We start from the raw sequence: 17,996 nt of genomic DNA, 5'->3' as shown, positions 1-17,996 counted from the left end.
TATAAAATAGTAAGTAGTTACGGTTCTCACTTATCTTATTGTTTTCGTAATGATAACGATGAAGATAAAGAAGGAATATAAGAATAACTTGAAAGATTTTTAACTTATTCTTTTGTAAAATTAAAACTGATCTGATAATTAAACGGACGAACGTTGCTCCACCTATAAAAGCAATGTCGTTTCGCGAATTCATAATCAGTTAATTGGAAGGTGGCATAAGAGAAGCTTGGTACTTCCCGACATGGCTACGTTCGTAGGGTGTGTTGATTATTTTTTAATCATTTAACATTCACATACAAGCTTATCAATTCCTCTACGATAATAGAAAAGTTTATTAAAAAATTTATTTAATAAAAAAAATCAATTCGAAATAGAAGCATTAAATTTAAAATAAATGTTTACTACTATTTAACAATTTTTTTAAACGATCGGTATAATATAATAAATGATCACGTTGAAGTGTTATTGAAAATGCATTTCTCGTAATTATTAATATTTTTACATAACGGTTATTACATAATAAGACATATTGTATAACTGAAAAAAAAAATCATTTAATTCCATTTGTGTTTTATCTTTCCGCGATAAACGACTAGGATTCGATAATAATCGATAATATTGCTTCTTGGAACTCTGATTATGACGATAATGTCTTAGCTTTGTTTATTTTTTTTATAGCAAGAACAATATCAAAATAAATACGTAAAATTCGGTTTATTTGAAAGCAAAATAAACTTAAAAATACATGAAGTTGTTTTAACTTTTAATTATCTTTTATTTCAGTCTGAGAATATTTATTGTCCTAGCACTTTATCCATTTATAATAAATGCAGTGGATAGAAATACTTTTAAAACATGCGAACAAAGCAGCTTTTGCCGGTAAATAAATATTAATTCAACTAAAAATCTTTTGCTTATTAATATTTATTATACATTTTTATAAATATTTTATTTATCCTTATAGACGCTGCAGAAAAGTCGAACCAGGTAAAACTCCTTATCAATTACAGCCGAATACAGTTGCTCACAATGAATCTACTCTAACAGCAGATTTATTTAATAAAGATACCGGTGTATTTTATCTTTTAAAACTTACCGTACTTAAAGATCATACATTTAGGCTTCACATTAATGAAAAAAATCCATTACATCCACGATACGAAGTTGAGTATTCTTTACAAGATCAGCCGCAAACATCGAAATTGGACAATATTGAAAAAACTACAGAATATATATCTGTGACCAATGGAGAGAACAAAGCTGTATTATATATCAATCCTTTTAGAGTAGATTTATACTCTCAAAATGTTTTAGTCATTTCAGCGAATGCTCGTGGTTTAATGAGATTTGAACATCTTCGACCAAAACCAGAAAGGTATATCATATAAATAAATATACATTATTTAAACCGAAAATAAGATACTAAAACATAGTCTATCATCCTTTTTTAGCAAATCAGAACAAGAAGAAAAAGCAGAAATTATTCAAACTGAAGAGAAACAGCAATTACAACAATATCCTGGTGATGGTGCTGAAAGTGACCCTGGTGCTTGGGAAGAAACTTATAATAATCATACTGACTCTAAACCTTTCGGACCTGAAGCCATAGCTTTAGATTTTAGTTTTCCAGAGGCAGAACAAGCTTATGGTATCCCAGAACATGCCGATTCTTTTGCTTTAAAATCTACAAAACAATCACAACCATATAGATTATATAATTTAGATGTAGCTTATTATGAAACAAATGAGCGAATGTCATTATATGGAGCAATTCCAGTCCTTTATGCGCATGGGTATGTGTAATTATTTTAATATTCCAATAGAAATAATATGTAAACATATAATATAAACTTAACATTGTGTTTTATAGTAAAGATAAAACAGCAGGCATTTTTTGGCATAATGCAGCAGAAACATGGATCGACGTATTATCGAGTGGTGATAACAATGTTACGGGTTCTACAAATAAATCACAAGTTGATGTACATTTTATGTCTGAATCTGGAGTTATTGATGTATTCTTCATGCTAGGACCAAAACCTTTTGATGTATTTAAACAATTCACCGTTTTAACTGGTACAGCACCATTACCACAGGTATATCTTTTTTATATATTAATGTTTATAATATTAAATGTTTTACACATTAAAATGCCAGCACAAATTGTTTGTTCATAAGATTTCCATTAAAGTAATTTAAATATTAATTTAATTTTCAGATGTTCACTTTGGGCTACCATCAATCACGTTGGAATTATAATGACCAAGATGATGTTGCTCAAATTGCCAATGGCTTCGATAAGTATGATTTCCCAATGGATGCAATGTGGCTTGATATTGAATATACTGATGGTAAAAAATATTTCACGTGGGACCCACATAATTTTCCAAATCCTCTTGAAATGATTCGAAATTTAACGGATAAAGGAAGAAAATTAATTATCATTATTGATCCACACATCAAAAGAGATCCTAATTATTTCATACATAAAGATGCTACTAATTTGGGATATTACGTTAAAACTAGAGATGGAAAAGATTATGAAGGAGTGTGCTGGCCAGGACCATCATCATATTTAGATTTCTTCAATCCAAAGGTTCGAGAATATTATATTGGTCAATATAGTCTAGATAAATTTCATGGTACTACAAACGATGTATATATCTGGAATGACATGGACGAACCGAGTGTTTTCAATGGTCCAGAAGTAACTCTACCTAAAGATGTTATACATCATGGTGGTTGGGAACATAGAGATGTTCATAATATTAATGGTTTTGTTTATACACTTGCCACCCATGAGGCCCTCCTTAGAAGATCAAAAAAATCTTTAAGACCCTTTGTTTTAACAAGATCATTCTTTGCTGGATCACAACGTTATGCCATAATGTGGACTGGTGATAATACGGCAGGCTGGGATTATCTTCGTATAAGTTATCCAATGTGTCTTTCTGTATCTATTTCTGGTATGTCATTCTGTGGAGCAGATGTTGGTGGATTCCTTAGTAATCCAGACAAAGAACTATTTATTAGATGGAATCAAGCTGGTGCTTGGCTACCTTTCTTCCGTCAACATTCACACATTGAAACAAAAAGACGGGAACCATGGACATTCGATGAAGAAACTACACAAATAGTAAGAGAATCATTCAGAATTAGATATTCTTACCTGCCATTGTGGTATACATTATTTAGGGAACATGAAATAAATGGTACACCTGTAGTACGACCGTTGTGGGCGCATTATCCAACAGAAACACAAACTTATACACTTGACGATCATATACTTGTTGGAGATTCCATTCTTGTACGTCCTGTATTTCAACCTTCTGCTACAGAAGTTAATGTATATTTCCCAGGGGAGGGTAAGGTAACGTGGTATGATATCGATACCATGCAACCATATACACAAGCTGGATCAAACAACATACAAGTAACTATTCACAAGATTCCTGTATTCCAAAGAAGTGGTTCCATCATTCTACGTAAAATGAATGTACGTCGTAGCACAGTTTCGATGAGGAACGATCCATATACTGTAATTGTTATTGTTGATAATAATGGTACTGCTAGTGGTAACCTATATATTGACGATGAAAGCAGCTTTGAATATCGTCGTGGAAAGTATCAGTATTTAAAAATTAACTTTAATGAATTTAAGTTAACTTCAACATTTATTGATAAATTAGCTTCGTATGAAACGAAAAGTCGGTTGGAAAGAGTAGATATAGTAAATCCTCCTGAAGGAATTAAATCTGCTCAGCTTATATCACGCAGTAAGTACTATTTAAATCGAATACATTAAAAAGTAAAATGAAATTTATTTATTATTTTCTTATTTTTATTGCAGATTCAAGAACAGTGACATTAGAGACTAAATATAACCCGAATAACAATGTATTAACATTGCTTAAACCAGATGTAAATATGAGCGAGGAATGGACCATTGAATTAATTCGTTAAAACTAATTGTATTTATATCAAGTCAGAAATTATACAGTAGAATTAATTTTTTCGTGATAATATCAATCCATCAGCCAAAAAGTAATGTATTGTGATCCAAAAAGTAATGTACGTTAATGTAAATAAAAATACAACTTAGCTATTTTAACAATGAAAATGCATTTTTTACAAATTTCTTCTGAGGCATAATTTTATGCAATGAAAGACCATAAATTAATAAATATTATGTATGTGATATCTTCCTTTATATCGCATGAATGAACTTTTTAGAAAAATAAACAAATGTTAATGAAACAAACATGAACTATTATTTAATGAAAATTTTATGCACTCGACGATCATATACTTGTTGGAGATTCCATTTTTGTATTCTTGTATTTCTATTTAATGAAAATTAAAACGTGAACTACTATTTAATGCAAATTTTATATACAATTAGAGGCTTGTTTTGTGATGTTCAAAATAACAATAAAATTGTATTTAATTTACAAGCTTCGACACGTCAGATTTATCTTGCCAATCGGCCACAACACAAAAAACCAACAATCCTTTACTGAGAAGAAATCAGTATTGCGTCTAGTAGGAGGAGCAGCCTTCGGGCCGTAAACGAAATAAACTGTAGCGCTTCCAAATACTCGCTTAGAAGACTGTCTTTGTTACGAATATCGGGACGATTATTCGATATTATTGTCTCAGCGTGCCTAAAAGGAAAGTTAAAATTGTGTACATTGATAATATACAATGATGAATGGATACGTAAAAATAGAAAGATATTCTTTCTTCAAGGTCGACAATTAATATGAGACTTTCCTATAATGGCAATACGAGTATATACATATGTATGTAGGTTGCGTATGTAATCTCCAATTTAGAGATACGGACGAAACGGACGATATTAATATCGTTTCTCTTTTTTCTTTGTCTAAGAAAAAAGAAAAGAAAAAAAGAAAGATATTTACTATTGTCCGTGATTATGACATTCGTCACTACGAAGGACTCGATGTGCCTAAATGAGAAATCGACTTTTTACCGAAACCTGTTAACTTACATTTTTGCTAATATATGTATGTATGTATGTATATGACTTCGGTCAAACGAAAATATTCATGCCAAGTCTTCGGCCTTACTTATCGTCGCTACATTATTGGAATCATCCCCGTCTACCTCGGCCATTATCGATTTCAAAATGAATAATTTTCTGCAATTTTTTTCATTACACAATCATATTAAATCGATACATTTTAAATGTAATATAAAAACCGACAGTGAGAGAAAATTTTATTCGTCACAGAAGAGAAATTGCGTATGTACTTAAGAGAACTCCTCTGTGTATCAGTTTGGCGAATTGTTGGGATACGAGGGCCAAATTATATTATCGAAGACTGACAACCCACACCGAGATTTATTAGGATGTTATTGTTCACAAATACGTGTAAATAAATAAGTATACTATGTGAGAAAGAGAGCGAGAGAGAGCAAGAGCGAGAGAAAGTGCAGAGCGAAAGAGAGAGAGAGAGAGAAAAGAGAACAGAACAACGTATGTATGTATTTATCCATGTATTTATCCCATTTTTAAAAATGGACGAACTATCTGCAAGCTACATTGAAAGAATTTTGTGAACCCATAAAATTACATACCTTGGGACATGAGAGAGAATCATCTTCGAATGCTCGCGTTATGCACATATCTTTTACACTGCTCTATTTTGTAATGTGAATTTTTACTTGCATTTCATTCGGAAAATAGAACAGTGTCTATGTATAACGTTGAAAAAAAAAATAAAAAGTAAAAAGAAGAAAATTAACAAAAACAAAAAAAAGTATGCAGAGAAATTAATGAAAAAATTGATAAAATTATCGATTCAACGAAGAAATATTAACAAAGTAAATTTGACGTTCAATAGAATATCCTATAAAAATAAAATAATCTTAAACTACATTGAAAAATATCTTAATAGCTTTGTTAATATCACAATGATCTTTGATAGAAATTCGATATAAAAAATTAAAAAGTTAATATATCATATACATACGTGTTAATTCGAAGAATTATAACAATTATGTTTTCAACCTTGACACAAATTTACGATTACCGTAATTAACTACGACTTTGATAATGGACCGTTGTAGGAATTGTACAATTCGTAAAGACGGCTCTTATGTGAATGTTAATAATAAAAATTTAATTTTTATACGTAAATCATAATCGTATATACGTAGCGAATACTGTTTTTACAAATTCATAGGATATACAATAAAATAATATTTCTATCAAGACTTATTCGATATTATTATCGAATAATCCGATAAAACTAATAATTTATGAATATGCTAAAAAGAATAATAGGCTTTCTCAAATCCATCAAATGAATTTGACCTGAGTGCCAAAACTTCTATATTAATCATGTAATATATTATTATTCATATGAATGCAATTTTCCCTGCTAACTGAATGCATAACTCTTGTAATTCTAATAAAATGAATGTGTTATGTTAATTAAAACGATAGTAAACACGTAGTTATGGTTCTCATTTATCTTATTTTTTTCTTGATGATAACGATGAAGATAATGAAGGAACATAAGAAAAACCTGGAAAATTTTCAACTTATTCTTTTGTAAAATTAAAACTCATCCGATAATTAAACGAACGAACGTTGCTCCATCTATAAAATCAATTTCATTTCGGAGTTCATATTCAGTTAGTTGGAAGGTGGCATGACAGAAGCTTAATACTTTCCAACATGGCTACGTTCGTGCGGTGAGTTGATTATTTTTTAGCCATTTAACCTTCACATAAAAGCTTATCGATTCGTTTACGATAATCGAAAAGCTTATTAGAAAGATTAATTCGAAATAGAAGCATCATATTTTAATTAAATTTTTACTTCTATTTAATGATTTTTTTAAACGGTCGGTACAACGTAACAATGATCACGCTGACGTGTCATCGATATTATATGTCTCATTATTATTAATATTTTTACATGCCGGTCATTATAAAATGGGAACTTTTATATAATTGAAAAAAAAATCATTTAATTTCATTTGTGCTTTATCTTCGCGATAAACGATAAGCATTCGATAATAATCGATAGTACGTTGCTTTTTCGAGCTCTGATTATGGCGATAATGTCGTAGTTTTTTTTTCCTTTTTTTTTTTCTTTCCTCTTTTTTGGATGCAAGAACAATACCAAAACGAATATGTAAAATTTGATTCATTTTAAAGCAGAATAGACTTAAAAATACATGACTTGCTTTAACATTGAATTATGTTTTATTTCAGACTAGCAATATTTTTTGTGCTCGCACTTTGCCCATTTATAATTAATGCAGTGAATAGAGATACTTTTAAAACATGCGAACAAAGCAGCTTTTGCCGGTAAATAAATATTAACTCAACTAAAAATTTTTTGCTTATTAATATTTATTATACATTTTTATAAATATTTTACTTATCCTTTTAGACGCTGCAAAAAAGTTGAACCAGGTAAAACTCCTTATCAGTTACAGCCGAATACAGTTGCTCACAATGAATCTACTCTAACAGCAGATTTATTTAATAAAGATACCGGTGTATTTTATCTTTTAAAACTTACCGTACTTAAAGATCATACGTTTAGGCTTCACATTAATGAAAAAAATCCATTACATCCACGATACGAAGTTGAGTATTCTTTACAAGATCAGCCGCAAACATCGAAATTGGACAATATTGAAAAAACTACAGAATATATATCTGTGACCAATGGAGAGAACAAAGCTGTTTTATATATCAATCCTTTTAGAGTAGATTTATACTCTCAAAATGTTTTAGTCATTTCAGCGAATGCTCGTGGTTTAATGAGATTTGAACATCTTCGACCAAAACCAGAAAGGTATGCCATATAAATCAATATATATTATTTAAACCAAAAAAAAGATACTAAAACATAGTCTATCGTCTCTTTTTAGCAAATCAGATCAGGAAGAAAAAGCAGAAAATATTCAAACTGAAGAGAAACAGCAATCACCACAATATCCTGGTGATGGTGCTGAAAGTGACCCTGGTGCTTGGGAAGAAAATTTTAAAAGTCATCATGATACTAAACCTTTTGGACCGGAAGCCGTAGCTTTAGATTTTAGTTTTCCAGGGGCAGAACAAGCTTATGGTATCCCAGAACATGCTGATTCTTTTGCTTTAAAATCTACAAAACAATTAGACCCATATAGGTTATATAATTTAGATGTATTTGAATATGAGGTAAATGAACGAATGTCATTATATGGAGCAATTCCAGTCCTTTATGCGCATGGGTATGTGTAATTATTTTAAATGTTCCAATAGAAATAATATATAAACATATAATATAAAATTAACATTGTGTTTTATAGTAAAGACAAAACAGCAGGTATCTTTTGGCATAATGCAGCAGAAACATGGATAGATATATTATCGAGTGCTGATAATAATGTTGTAGAGAGTTTTGTTAATTTTGTTTCGGGTTCTACAAAGAAATCACAAGTTGATGTACACTTTATGTCTGAATCTGGAGTTATTGATGTATTCTTCATGTTAGGGCCAAAACCTTTGGATGTATTTAGACAATTCACCGTTTTAACTGGTACAGCACCATTACCACAGGTATATCTTTTTTATATATTAATGTTTATAATATTAAATGTTTTACACATTAAAATGCCAGCACAAATTGTTTGTTCATAAGATTTCCATTAAAGTAATTTAAATATTAATTTAATTTTCAGATGTTCACTTTGGGCTACCATCAATCACGTTGGAATTATAACGACCAAGATGATGTTGCTCAAATTGCCAATAGTTTTGATGAGCATGATTTTCCAATGGATACGATGTGGCTTGATATTGAATATACTGATGGTAAAAAATATTTCACATGGGATTCACGTAAATTTCCAAATCCTCTTGAAATGGTTCAAAATTTAACGGATAAAGGAAGGAAATTAGTTGTCATTATTGACCCACACATCAAAAGAGATCCTAATTATTTCATTCATAAAGATGCTACTAATTTAGGATATTATGTTAAAACTAGAGATGGAAAAGATTATGAAGGTTGGTGCTGGCCAGGAGCATCGTCGTATTTAGATTTCTTTGATCCAAAGGTTCGAGAATATTATATTGGTCAATATAGTCTAGATAAATTTCATGGTACTACAAACAATGTATATATCTGGAATGACATGAACGAACCGAGTGTTTTCAATGGTCCAGAAGTAACTCTACCTAAAGATGTTATACATCATGGTGGTTGGGAACATAGAGATGTTCATAATATTAATGGTTTTGTTTATACGCTTGCCACCTATGAGGCTCTCTTTAGAAGATCAGGAGGATCTTTAAGACCTTTTATTTTAACAAGATCTTTCTTTGCTGGATCACAACGTTTTGCTGCTATGTGGACTGGTGATAATATGGCAGACTGGGATAATCTTCGTATAAGTTATCCTATGTGTCTTTCTGTATCTATTTCTGGTATGTCATTCTGTGGAGCAGATGTTGGTGGATTCTTTAAAAATCCAGACAGAGAACTATTTATTAGATGGAATCAAGCTGGTGCTTGGCTACCTTTCTTCCGTCAACATTCACACATTGAAACAAAAAGACGTGAACCGTGGACATTCAATGAAGAAACTACACAAATAGTAAGAGAATCATTCAGAGTTAGATATTCCTATCTACCATTGTGGTATACATTGTTTAGAGAACATGAAATAAATGGTACACCTGTAATACGACCGTTGTGGGCGCATTATCCAACAGAAACACAAACTTATACACTCGACGATCATATACTTGTTGGAGATTCCATTCTTGTACGTCCTGTATTTCAACCTTCTGCTACGGAAGTTAATGTATATTTCCCAGGGGAGGGTAAGGTAACGTGGTATGATATTGATACCATGCAACCATATACACAAGCTGGATCAAACAACATACAAGTAACTATTCACAAGATTCCTGTATTCCAAAGAAGTGGTTCCATCGTTCCACGTAAAATGAGAATACGTCGTAGCACAGTTGCGATGAGGAACGATCCATATACTTTAATTGTTATTGGTGATAATAATGGTACTGCTAGTGGTAATCTATATATTGACGATGAAAGCAGCTTTGAATATCGTCATGGAAAGTATCTGTATCTAAAACTTAACTTTGATGGAATTAAGTTAACTTCAACATTTATTGATAAATTAGCTTCGTATGAAACGAAAAGTTGGTTAGAAAGAGTAGATATAGCAAATCCTCCTAAAGGAATTAAGTCTGCTCAGCTTATATCACGCAGTAAGTACTATTTAAATCGAATACATTAAAAAGTAAAATGAAATTCATTTATTATTTTCTTATTTTTATTGCAGGTTCAAGAACGGTGACATTAGAAACTAAATATAACCCGAACAATAATGTACTAACATTGCGTAAACCAGGTGTAAATATGAGCGAGGAATGGACCATTGAATTAATTCGTTAAAACTGATTATACTCATATCAAATCAGAAATTATACAGCAGAATTAATTTTTTCATGGTAATATCAATCCTTCAGCCATCTGTGATCCAGAAAGTAATGTATGTTAAAGTAAATACAAATGCAATTTAGTTGTTATAATAGTAAAAATGCATTTGTTACCTGAACAAATTTCTTTTGTGACATAGCTTTATGCAATCAAGCAGCATAAATTAATAAATATTATGTATGTGGTATCTTTCTTTGTATCGCATGCATTAAGTTTTTTAGAAAAATAAACAAATGTTAAGGAAACTAAAGTGAACTATTATTTAATGAAAAATATTGATTTATATACAATTGAAGGCTTGTTTTGTGTAGTGCAGAATAACAATAAAATTATATTTAGTTCACAAAAGTCATTTATTTAGTCATGTTCGTTCCGTTGGTGCTTGCTTATGGGCCAGATACAAAAACACTATAGATGATAATGCAGATACCAAAAAGATTACATCAAACCATCTGTGATAGAAATTAAACTGAAGTTCACCCAAAACTTGTGTTATAATTATTCTGTATTCAGCAGGCATATTCATGCGCATAAGTAATACAGAGGACACAAAATACATTCCCTAGAATTAAAGGAATATAAAATTACATAAACTGCCTTTGCACTGTGAGAAAACAGTCGTAAGAAAAAATCATATAAAAAAGAAAGAGAATAGATCTTACCATTATTTGTGCAAGTATAAGTACAATAATATTTGAGGATTTGCTGCTTGATATAGCATAAAAGAACTGAAATATGAACACGAAATTACGTTTGTGGTAAGCATTTTTGTTATGAAGACTGATAATAATAAATTAATCATGTCTCAAAAATTGTAAGTCACGTTCTTTGCTTATACTCAAATAATATCAAAATTTAAATATACAATTTTGCATATTAGTTAATCAGTTAAATGTAAAGATGAAATAATACAATGAGATATAAATAAAAAGATTAATTGATATAAATTGACTGAATAACTGTGTATATATATAATTATTGTGAAATTTATATCGTACCTTTGTAAGAGTTAACAACAATCCACGAATGGAAGTCAAAACAATACATCCAACTAAATAGAAGGATATATGTTGTGACCAAAATGTAACATCTATATCAAAACCCATCCAATGAACAGCAATTTCAATTCCTCTGGTAACAGGATCCTTTTTACCAACGCGATCAAAGACTATGTTGATTGTGGACTGTAAAAAAATGTGATATAATATTTCATTGTTTATCAAATATTATTATTTGTAATTATTGATATTGCAGTATACTAACTATTAATATTTTCCAAATGCAATATAATGAAAAGAAATAGCCAAGAAAATTAAAATATTTTCCTTGCCATGTGGCTGCCCATTCTAAACGTTCTCTAGCATTTTGAATATCATGTGCTTCTAGAAATAATTGTCTAGATAATTCTTCTAATGCTATAACTTCTATTTGTAATTGTTTTATAGCTGAAAGTTAATGCAGTAAATTAGTGATGATCATATATTATTTCACTTGCTATCATATTAATATAATACACACTTTCTTGATTCCCTTTCGTACCACCTAATGGACCTAACATTCCCCAAAGACGTGAACGAACTTCGCTTTGACCAATCATTTCACCTTTTTTGGCAAGTGCTATCCTTTTTTTCTTAACTATAATCATATCCATTGTTTGTAATAATCGTTTTTCTATAGCTTGTACATCAGCATAAGACACAGGCCGCATAAAATAGGCCATAGATGAATATGGGTAATTTACAGCACCAAAACCTGATAAAAGTGCCATAACAGTAACTCCTATAACACCTATCCGACTTACACCTTGCTCTATTGATAACAATCCTTTCTTTGGACTCAATATTGGAAAAGGGTCACCAATTTTCCAGAATAAGTAGAGGTAAAAAAGATATATTATGATTGTAAGTGGCCTTATCCAATTCAGTCTTACTACACAAAAATTTGATAAATATCAATTAAAGAAAATACAGATAAAAAATAAAAGTATATTGGTATATACATACCAAATCTAATGTTACTGATAATGAAATATGCTATGTAAAATGGTATAAGAACTATTACCATAAATAAAAGCATATATAGTCCAACATTCCAATGAAAATATCTAGAACTGATAAAAAAAAAATTATTTTTAATAAAGCCTTTCTTTTTTTTTCTTTTTTTTCTTTTTTTTCTTTTTTTTTTTTTGAAGACTACAATATCAACATTTTCTTACCTTGAATCAAGAACCCGAATTATTTCAAAAATAATTAGTTCAAACATAGTACATGATAATGAAAATGTTGTAGAAAAAATTAACTGCACTAATCTGTGATGTACTTCATAGTCACGAAATAATTTTTTTACGAAAAATATCCATCCTCCCAAGAAAAATATTACCTGTAAAATAAATAAAAAAATAATTGAAAATGATATGTATATGGGCACAATATACCAATGATAAACTGGTTGATAATTTCCAAATAATAATTAATATATGAATGAAACAAATTGTCTCAATCATAAAAGAAAAAACAAAAGTTTGCCATAGTATATTTATTGTAATAATATACTTCTTATTACAATCAATGAAAAATATATGAAATATAAATATAAAACTATTTTAATATAATTAAATAATATTTATCAATGTACAGTTTTTACACAATACAAGTATTCAAAAAGTATTCAAAAAAAAAAAAATAGAGAACACAATACTAGACTTAACAATTATTTTCATATTTTTATATTCATATTTTTATAAATATTTAAATAGTTTAATAATAAATTGTTTATATCATTCGTTAAATAATACATTTAGAAAATGATAAATTCAATTTTCAAAATAAAGAAACGTGTTAGTTATTGCTACATATATGTAACTTAACCCTCTTTTTTCGTAATGCAATGTCAATGGTTCATTAGAATTATAAATGGGTTTCCACCTGTGTAACAAGGATCACAAAAGTATCCTCCAAAAAACCCATGTTTTAATAATGTAAGGTACACTTTGCATTGCAAAGTAACAACTCCTTATTCTAGCTACTTTGATTTGACAGGACGCAAATGATACGTCGACTGCTTACATGCGCGCGTGGCAATCCGGCTAAAAACTCGAAAATCGTTTTAATCGATCGGATCGATATATCGATTAAATGAATAATAAATATACCGGTAATAAGAATAGATAACAATAAAAATAGAAAACTATATTAAATTTAAACTATATAAATTATTTTTATAATATAAAATAATAAATTAAAATATTAATGATCGAATTAAAAATTAAATTACATGCGGGAAAAATGATATGTAAAACATTATTAATATTAGATCTATATTTAAAATCCTTTTTTTATACACGATAATACTTTTATCAACATATTCACTATACAATATTTATTACATATGACGTGACATATGCAATATGTTTTATTTTAAGTTAGTGCAGTATATTACTATAATGATGGCAAATGCTTTAGAAAATCAATTTACATAATTATTTTTCTGAGGTTTTAACATAATATCAATATTATCAGGTGCTGAAACTTGAAGTAAATTTATAGTTCGTGGACTTTCATAATCTCTTGCAATTAAGGAAACAGATTTTCTTTGGTTATTTACATCAGCCTCATGACGAAAAAATTTGCAACATATAATATACCAAAAATTTTGTATAATATTTTTTATCAAACCTATAAATGTTTCGAATGTTTAAAAAGTCTAATCACTTTGTATTAAATAATATACACACTTACCACTTGTAACAAATATACCTCCAACTGTGGCACATAATTTTACTAAAAATTGTGTAATGGTATCGCGTTCTTGTGTAATCCTTATTTTCAAAGCACTCATGTCATATTTAAAAAATATGCCAGGTATTCCATGAGATCCTTTTAAATGATCAATAGGTCTTTGATGATCTTTTACGCTATATTGATATGTTTTAAATGTACTTAGCAAAGTTCTTATGTCAGTGGGAACTATTTCCACAAAATACTGATATAGCATCATATCTAAGAAATAAATTAAATATTCAATCAATAATTTAATTTAATTTATAATATTATTATAATAATTTAATTTATAATATTAGTAAGTAAAATTTCAATTTACTATTGTCAGCAATTTTTTCATCTCCCTCAAGAGGATGTACAATACCAGGACTAGGTCCTCCAAAGGAAAACTTATTAATTCTATGAGTAAAATTATAGTCTCTATTAGTCATAAATGCAGAAATATGTATGTGATCTCTTGGAAGAGGTAAAGATTTTCCAGCAGTTATGTGAAAGTTTCCAGCGACTTTATTTGCATTTATACTACCATGAATTCGACATGCATCTGGTACATATGATGGTTCACGAGTTCTAAAGAAAACAATATTTTATATTAGATTAATATATGTGACTGATTATCACAAAATAAAATATTCTACATAATCACATAAGAAGATATGTAAACCTTTTTGGCATTTCACTATGCAATGTAATTTGATTAGATTTCCAAAGTAATTCATGGATTGCATGATACTCTTCTCTTAAATATGAATTCATATGTTTCAAAGCTTCAAAATGTGATCTTTGTTCTAAACTTAATTCCCACCAAGTATTTTCTTCTTCTAAAGTATCATAACCTACTAAATTTTGATTCGTTGAATCTAAAATATCTGCCCCGATGCGACCACATGGCATTGCCACAGTTATATCAATATTTATTTTCAATTTTGCATCATAGTCTGTATCTGGTTCAAATTTAAATTGCAATCTACTATCAAGAAAATAATTTGTTTCTGCTATTATTAAATAAGCAATAATACAAAATGTGAAGATAGAAACTGAAACATAGATAAAAAGGGAATACATATATGTATACATATATATATATACATATATATATATATATACATATATATGTATACATGTATACATATATATCTTGTATCTCGAACCTTATTCTAAATTAATCAAAATTAATCAAAATTACTTACAAGTCCCACCAACTGCAGTTTTATCTACATATGGTTCAGGTACTTTAGGAAATGCATCAAGTTCTTTCATAGTTTTAATATTAACGTGTCTTCTTCTCAACATTGTTACGATTAAATTAAACAAAATTTATAATTCTTTTCCAACAATCTACTAACAGTAACCTGCAATATGTACAACTATTTATTTTTCATACATTTCATATATCACTGTGAATGATTATATATTTCAATTGCATATTTATAAAAACTAAATATGATGTATTCGCATATTGTTTCTAAGTGATATACGTTATTTGTTAAATATAAATATATAAAAAAAAAACGTACGTCCGTACGTCATTTATTTGAGGTTAGTGAGACAAAGACATGACTAGACATGGCAACTACAATTTGATTGGGTAATGAATTACGTACAATGTTTCATATCATAGAAAACTAACTCGAGTACAAATTAGATATATTGGTAGGTTTAAAGTTGTTCACTACCTTTTGTTCGAAACGTATATGATTTCAGCGATAGGTATGGATAAAATATCAACTACGAATACAAGCGGGAAATACTATCATCACCAAGCGTCTATCGTATCGGTACATAAGCTTGTTTGGTTATTCTTCACTAACGTATGATATAACAATTGATTTTATGTGAATTAGAGTAAGTAGTTTAGCAGACTGTAAAGTCAAACAGACAATCTCTTACATGTATATCATTTTTCGATATTAGCTTACGTCTTCATTCTAGTGATCCATCTAGTGATCCATCCAGTGATCCATTTTAGATACGACGTCGATATGCATTTGTTTCACGATAAAGAATAATAAATATAATTAACACATATAATAATTAATATATAAATTTGCGAATTTATAGAAATAAATGTGTAATTTTAATTTAACTATATCTTATCTATTTGCCTGTAGAAGTATTATTAACAATGTAAAGTATTAGTACTTTAATGTTTAATCAGATTGAAAGTATTTTGAAAATACATTGAAATATGCAGTCGCCATTCGTCTGATAGTACTTGCATTGCGTTATTTACAATTAGATTTCAATATATCATAAGTATTATCGACCTAAGTCTCATTACGTGGAAGTTGCTGCATGTGAAGACCCACGAGTTAACAATGACTTTATTTTACCACGTTCGTAAGGTAATCTAATCGAATTTTCGAACAAATTAAATAAAATTCCTTATAAGACTTTTACTCGTGCCTGCCAATACGAGCGCAAATGTTTTCCTTATTCTTCTCATATTCTCGCATAAAAATCAATGATGAACGCAGCCATTCGACGATACATCGGACTCATCCGATCGCAGATGAATCTATCCCTCGATGATCTCTCGATGATTCCTGAAAGATAAAAAGAGAAGAGAAATAAGAGAAAGAGAAGAAATATGAGATAAAGAAGAGAGACGAGGAAAGAAAAGAAAAAGAAATCGAAACGTAAGCGTACACGACAACGCTGGAACTCGGAACGAGAAGTGAACATCATTGAATATCATTTCACTCGACCAAAATCGAGTTCAATTTTTCTCTACTGAAAGAAGAAGACCCATCCGAGGGTTCATACCGAAGAACCCACATTCTAAGGCTCCCATTCGAGAATTCTATACAATGCTGAAACAGCAATCCGCACAAAGGTCCATGTCCATGGGTCCAACCGATGAATTTAATTTAATTTAACTTAAAAAAAAGTAAAAGAAAATGAGAAATTCTGCATACTAATCCAAAGAAATATTATAGAAAATGAGAATTCGATCTTTACACGTCATAGTACAAAATAAAACTAATTCCATAATCGTCAAAGTTAAAAAAAAAAAAAGCTCGTTTATGTTTATATTGCACAAGATCAACAATCCTGAGATTAAAGAGAAAAAAATTTTTAAGTATTGAAATTGTATATTAAAATTATTTTAAGTTTCTCCTGCGTTTCCATCATTTTATTGTTTAAACTATTGCTTAAATATTAATTTATTATACTCCGCGTACATTAGAGATTTTAAAATTGATTATAAAATTACCGAAAGTATATTAATAAGTTTTCACGTTTAGAAAACGAGGATTTCAATTTTTACGCATCGTAGTAGAAAAAAAAAACTAACTCCGTTATCGTCAAAGAAAAATTGTGTAAATATGTTTATATTACACAAGGCCAACTATTCTAAGATTAAAATTGTTAAGTATTGGTATTTTAAATAAAATATAAGTTTCTTGCGCGTTACAATCTTTATAACATTGGACATGAATTTTCTTAATTTTATCATAAAATCATCTATCCCGAGAATATGAAGTGACCGAGTATGCTTCTCTATACGAGCATCGTGAAACACATTTCTTTGCAAATGGAATGCTTTAAAAATTCTACTAGATAATTCCTACTTTATACTCCACAAACATATTTCACATTCAATATAGAATATGGTAATATAGAAATCAGTAGTAAGGATACGAGCTTTTTCGCTTTTGCCGCAAATTTCTTGAGGCGCCACAGTACAAAACTTTTTCTTCGCAAAAAAAATATCG

General features: G+C 29.4%; 3 protein-coding genes and 1 long non-coding RNA gene across 11 annotated transcripts; 2 read left to right on the top strand and 2 right to left on the bottom strand.

Annotated features, from left to right (window-relative positions):
* The first annotated feature begins 100 nt into the window (after positions 1-100).
* Positions 101-4,120, top strand: LOC124428017 (neutral alpha-glucosidase AB-like). Its single transcript, XM_046971569.1, has 7 exons — positions 101-258; positions 784-879; positions 965-1,375; positions 1,452-1,793; positions 1,871-2,096; positions 2,219-3,776; positions 3,851-4,120. Exons 1-7 carry the CDS (start codon positions 242-244, stop codon positions 3,961-3,963), a joined length of 2,763 nt encoding a protein of 920 aa, XP_046827525.1. The 5' UTR covers positions 101-241; the 3' UTR covers positions 3,964-4,120.
* A 237-nt stretch (positions 4,121-4,357) lies between these two features.
* LOC124428029 lies at positions 4,358-6,524 on the bottom strand. Its single transcript, XR_006943058.1, has 2 exons — positions 5,012-6,524; positions 4,358-4,664 (listed from the first exon to the last, which is right to left on the bottom strand). It is a non-coding gene; the product is annotated as an uncharacterized LOC124428029 (long non-coding RNA).
* A 49-nt stretch (positions 6,525-6,573) lies between these two features.
* LOC124428016 (neutral alpha-glucosidase AB) lies at positions 6,574-10,743 on the top strand. Its single transcript, XM_046971568.1, has 7 exons — positions 6,574-6,723; positions 7,249-7,344; positions 7,430-7,840; positions 7,917-8,258; positions 8,337-8,586; positions 8,709-10,266; positions 10,341-10,743. Exons 1-7 carry the CDS (start codon positions 6,707-6,709, stop codon positions 10,451-10,453), a joined length of 2,787 nt encoding a protein of 928 aa, XP_046827524.1. The 5' UTR covers positions 6,574-6,706; the 3' UTR covers positions 10,454-10,743.
* A 1-nt stretch (position 10,744) lies between these two features.
* On the bottom strand, positions 10,745-16,294 carry LOC124428022 (Golgi pH regulator). 8 transcript variants are annotated; one of them, XM_046971578.1, is made up of 8 exons: positions 14,236-14,369; positions 12,714-12,877; positions 12,502-12,608; positions 12,017-12,427; positions 11,762-11,943; positions 11,497-11,682; positions 11,161-11,226; positions 10,745-11,060 (listed from the first exon to the last, which is right to left on the bottom strand). In XM_046971578.1, exons 2-8 carry the CDS (start codon positions 12,758-12,760, stop codon positions 10,860-10,862), a joined length of 1,200 nt encoding a protein of 399 aa, XP_046827534.1. In that variant the 5' UTR covers positions 12,761-12,877; positions 14,236-14,369; the 3' UTR covers positions 10,745-10,859. The 8 variants fall into 8 exon arrangements, with proteins under 8 accessions (XP_046827534.1, XP_046827531.1, XP_046827533.1 ...); XM_046971575.1 differs by lacking the exon at positions 14,236-14,369 and adding an exon at positions 13,423-13,601; XM_046971577.1 differs by lacking the exon at positions 14,236-14,369 and adding an exon at positions 13,366-13,576.
* Between the last annotated feature and the right edge of the window lie 1,702 nt (positions 16,295-17,996).

The sequence above is a fragment of the Vespa crabro genome, chromosome 11 (genome assembly GCF_910589235.1).
Source record: "Vespa crabro chromosome 11, iyVesCrab1.2, whole genome shotgun sequence".
Classification (NCBI taxonomy): Eukaryota; Metazoa; Arthropoda; class Insecta; order Hymenoptera; family Vespidae; genus Vespa; species Vespa crabro.
Note: the sequence above shows the minus strand (reverse complement) of the source record. Positions and strands in the feature narration are given on the sequence as shown.

What these genes read in the sequence shown, in the direction of transcription:
- LOC124428017 (XM_046971569.1), top strand. An exon ending in CCAGTCCTTTATGCGCATGG is followed by an intron (nt 1,794 to 1,870) that starts GTATGTGTAATT and finishes TGTGTTTTATAG; the next exon opens with TAAAGATAAAACAGCAGGCA. An exon ending in GTACAGCACCATTACCACAG is followed by an intron (nt 2,097 to 2,218) that starts GTATATCTTTTT and finishes TTTAATTTTCAG; the next exon opens with ATGTTCACTTTGGGCTACCA.
- LOC124428016 (XM_046971568.1), top strand. An exon ending in GAACAAAGCAGCTTTTGCCG is followed by an intron (nt 7,345 to 7,429) that starts GTAAATAAATAT and finishes TTATCCTTTTAG; the next exon opens with ACGCTGCAAAAAAGTTGAAC. An exon ending in TGCTCAGCTTATATCACGCA is followed by an intron (nt 10,267 to 10,340) that starts GTAAGTACTATT and finishes TTTTTATTGCAG; the next exon opens with GTTCAAGAACGGTGACATTA.
- LOC124428022 (XM_046971575.1), bottom strand. Translation starts at nt 13,464, where the DNA reads ATGGGTTTTTTGGAGGATACTTTTGTGATCCTTGTTACACAG. An exon ending in TTGTGATCCTTGTTACACAG is followed by an intron (nt 12,878 to 13,422) that starts GTGGAAACCCAT and finishes TTTATTTTACAG; the next exon opens with GTAATATTTTTCTTGGGAGG. An exon ending in ATTCGGGTTCTTGATTCAAG is followed by an intron (nt 12,609 to 12,713) that starts GTAAGAAAATGT and finishes TTTTTTTATCAG; the next exon opens with TTCTAGATATTTTCATTGGA.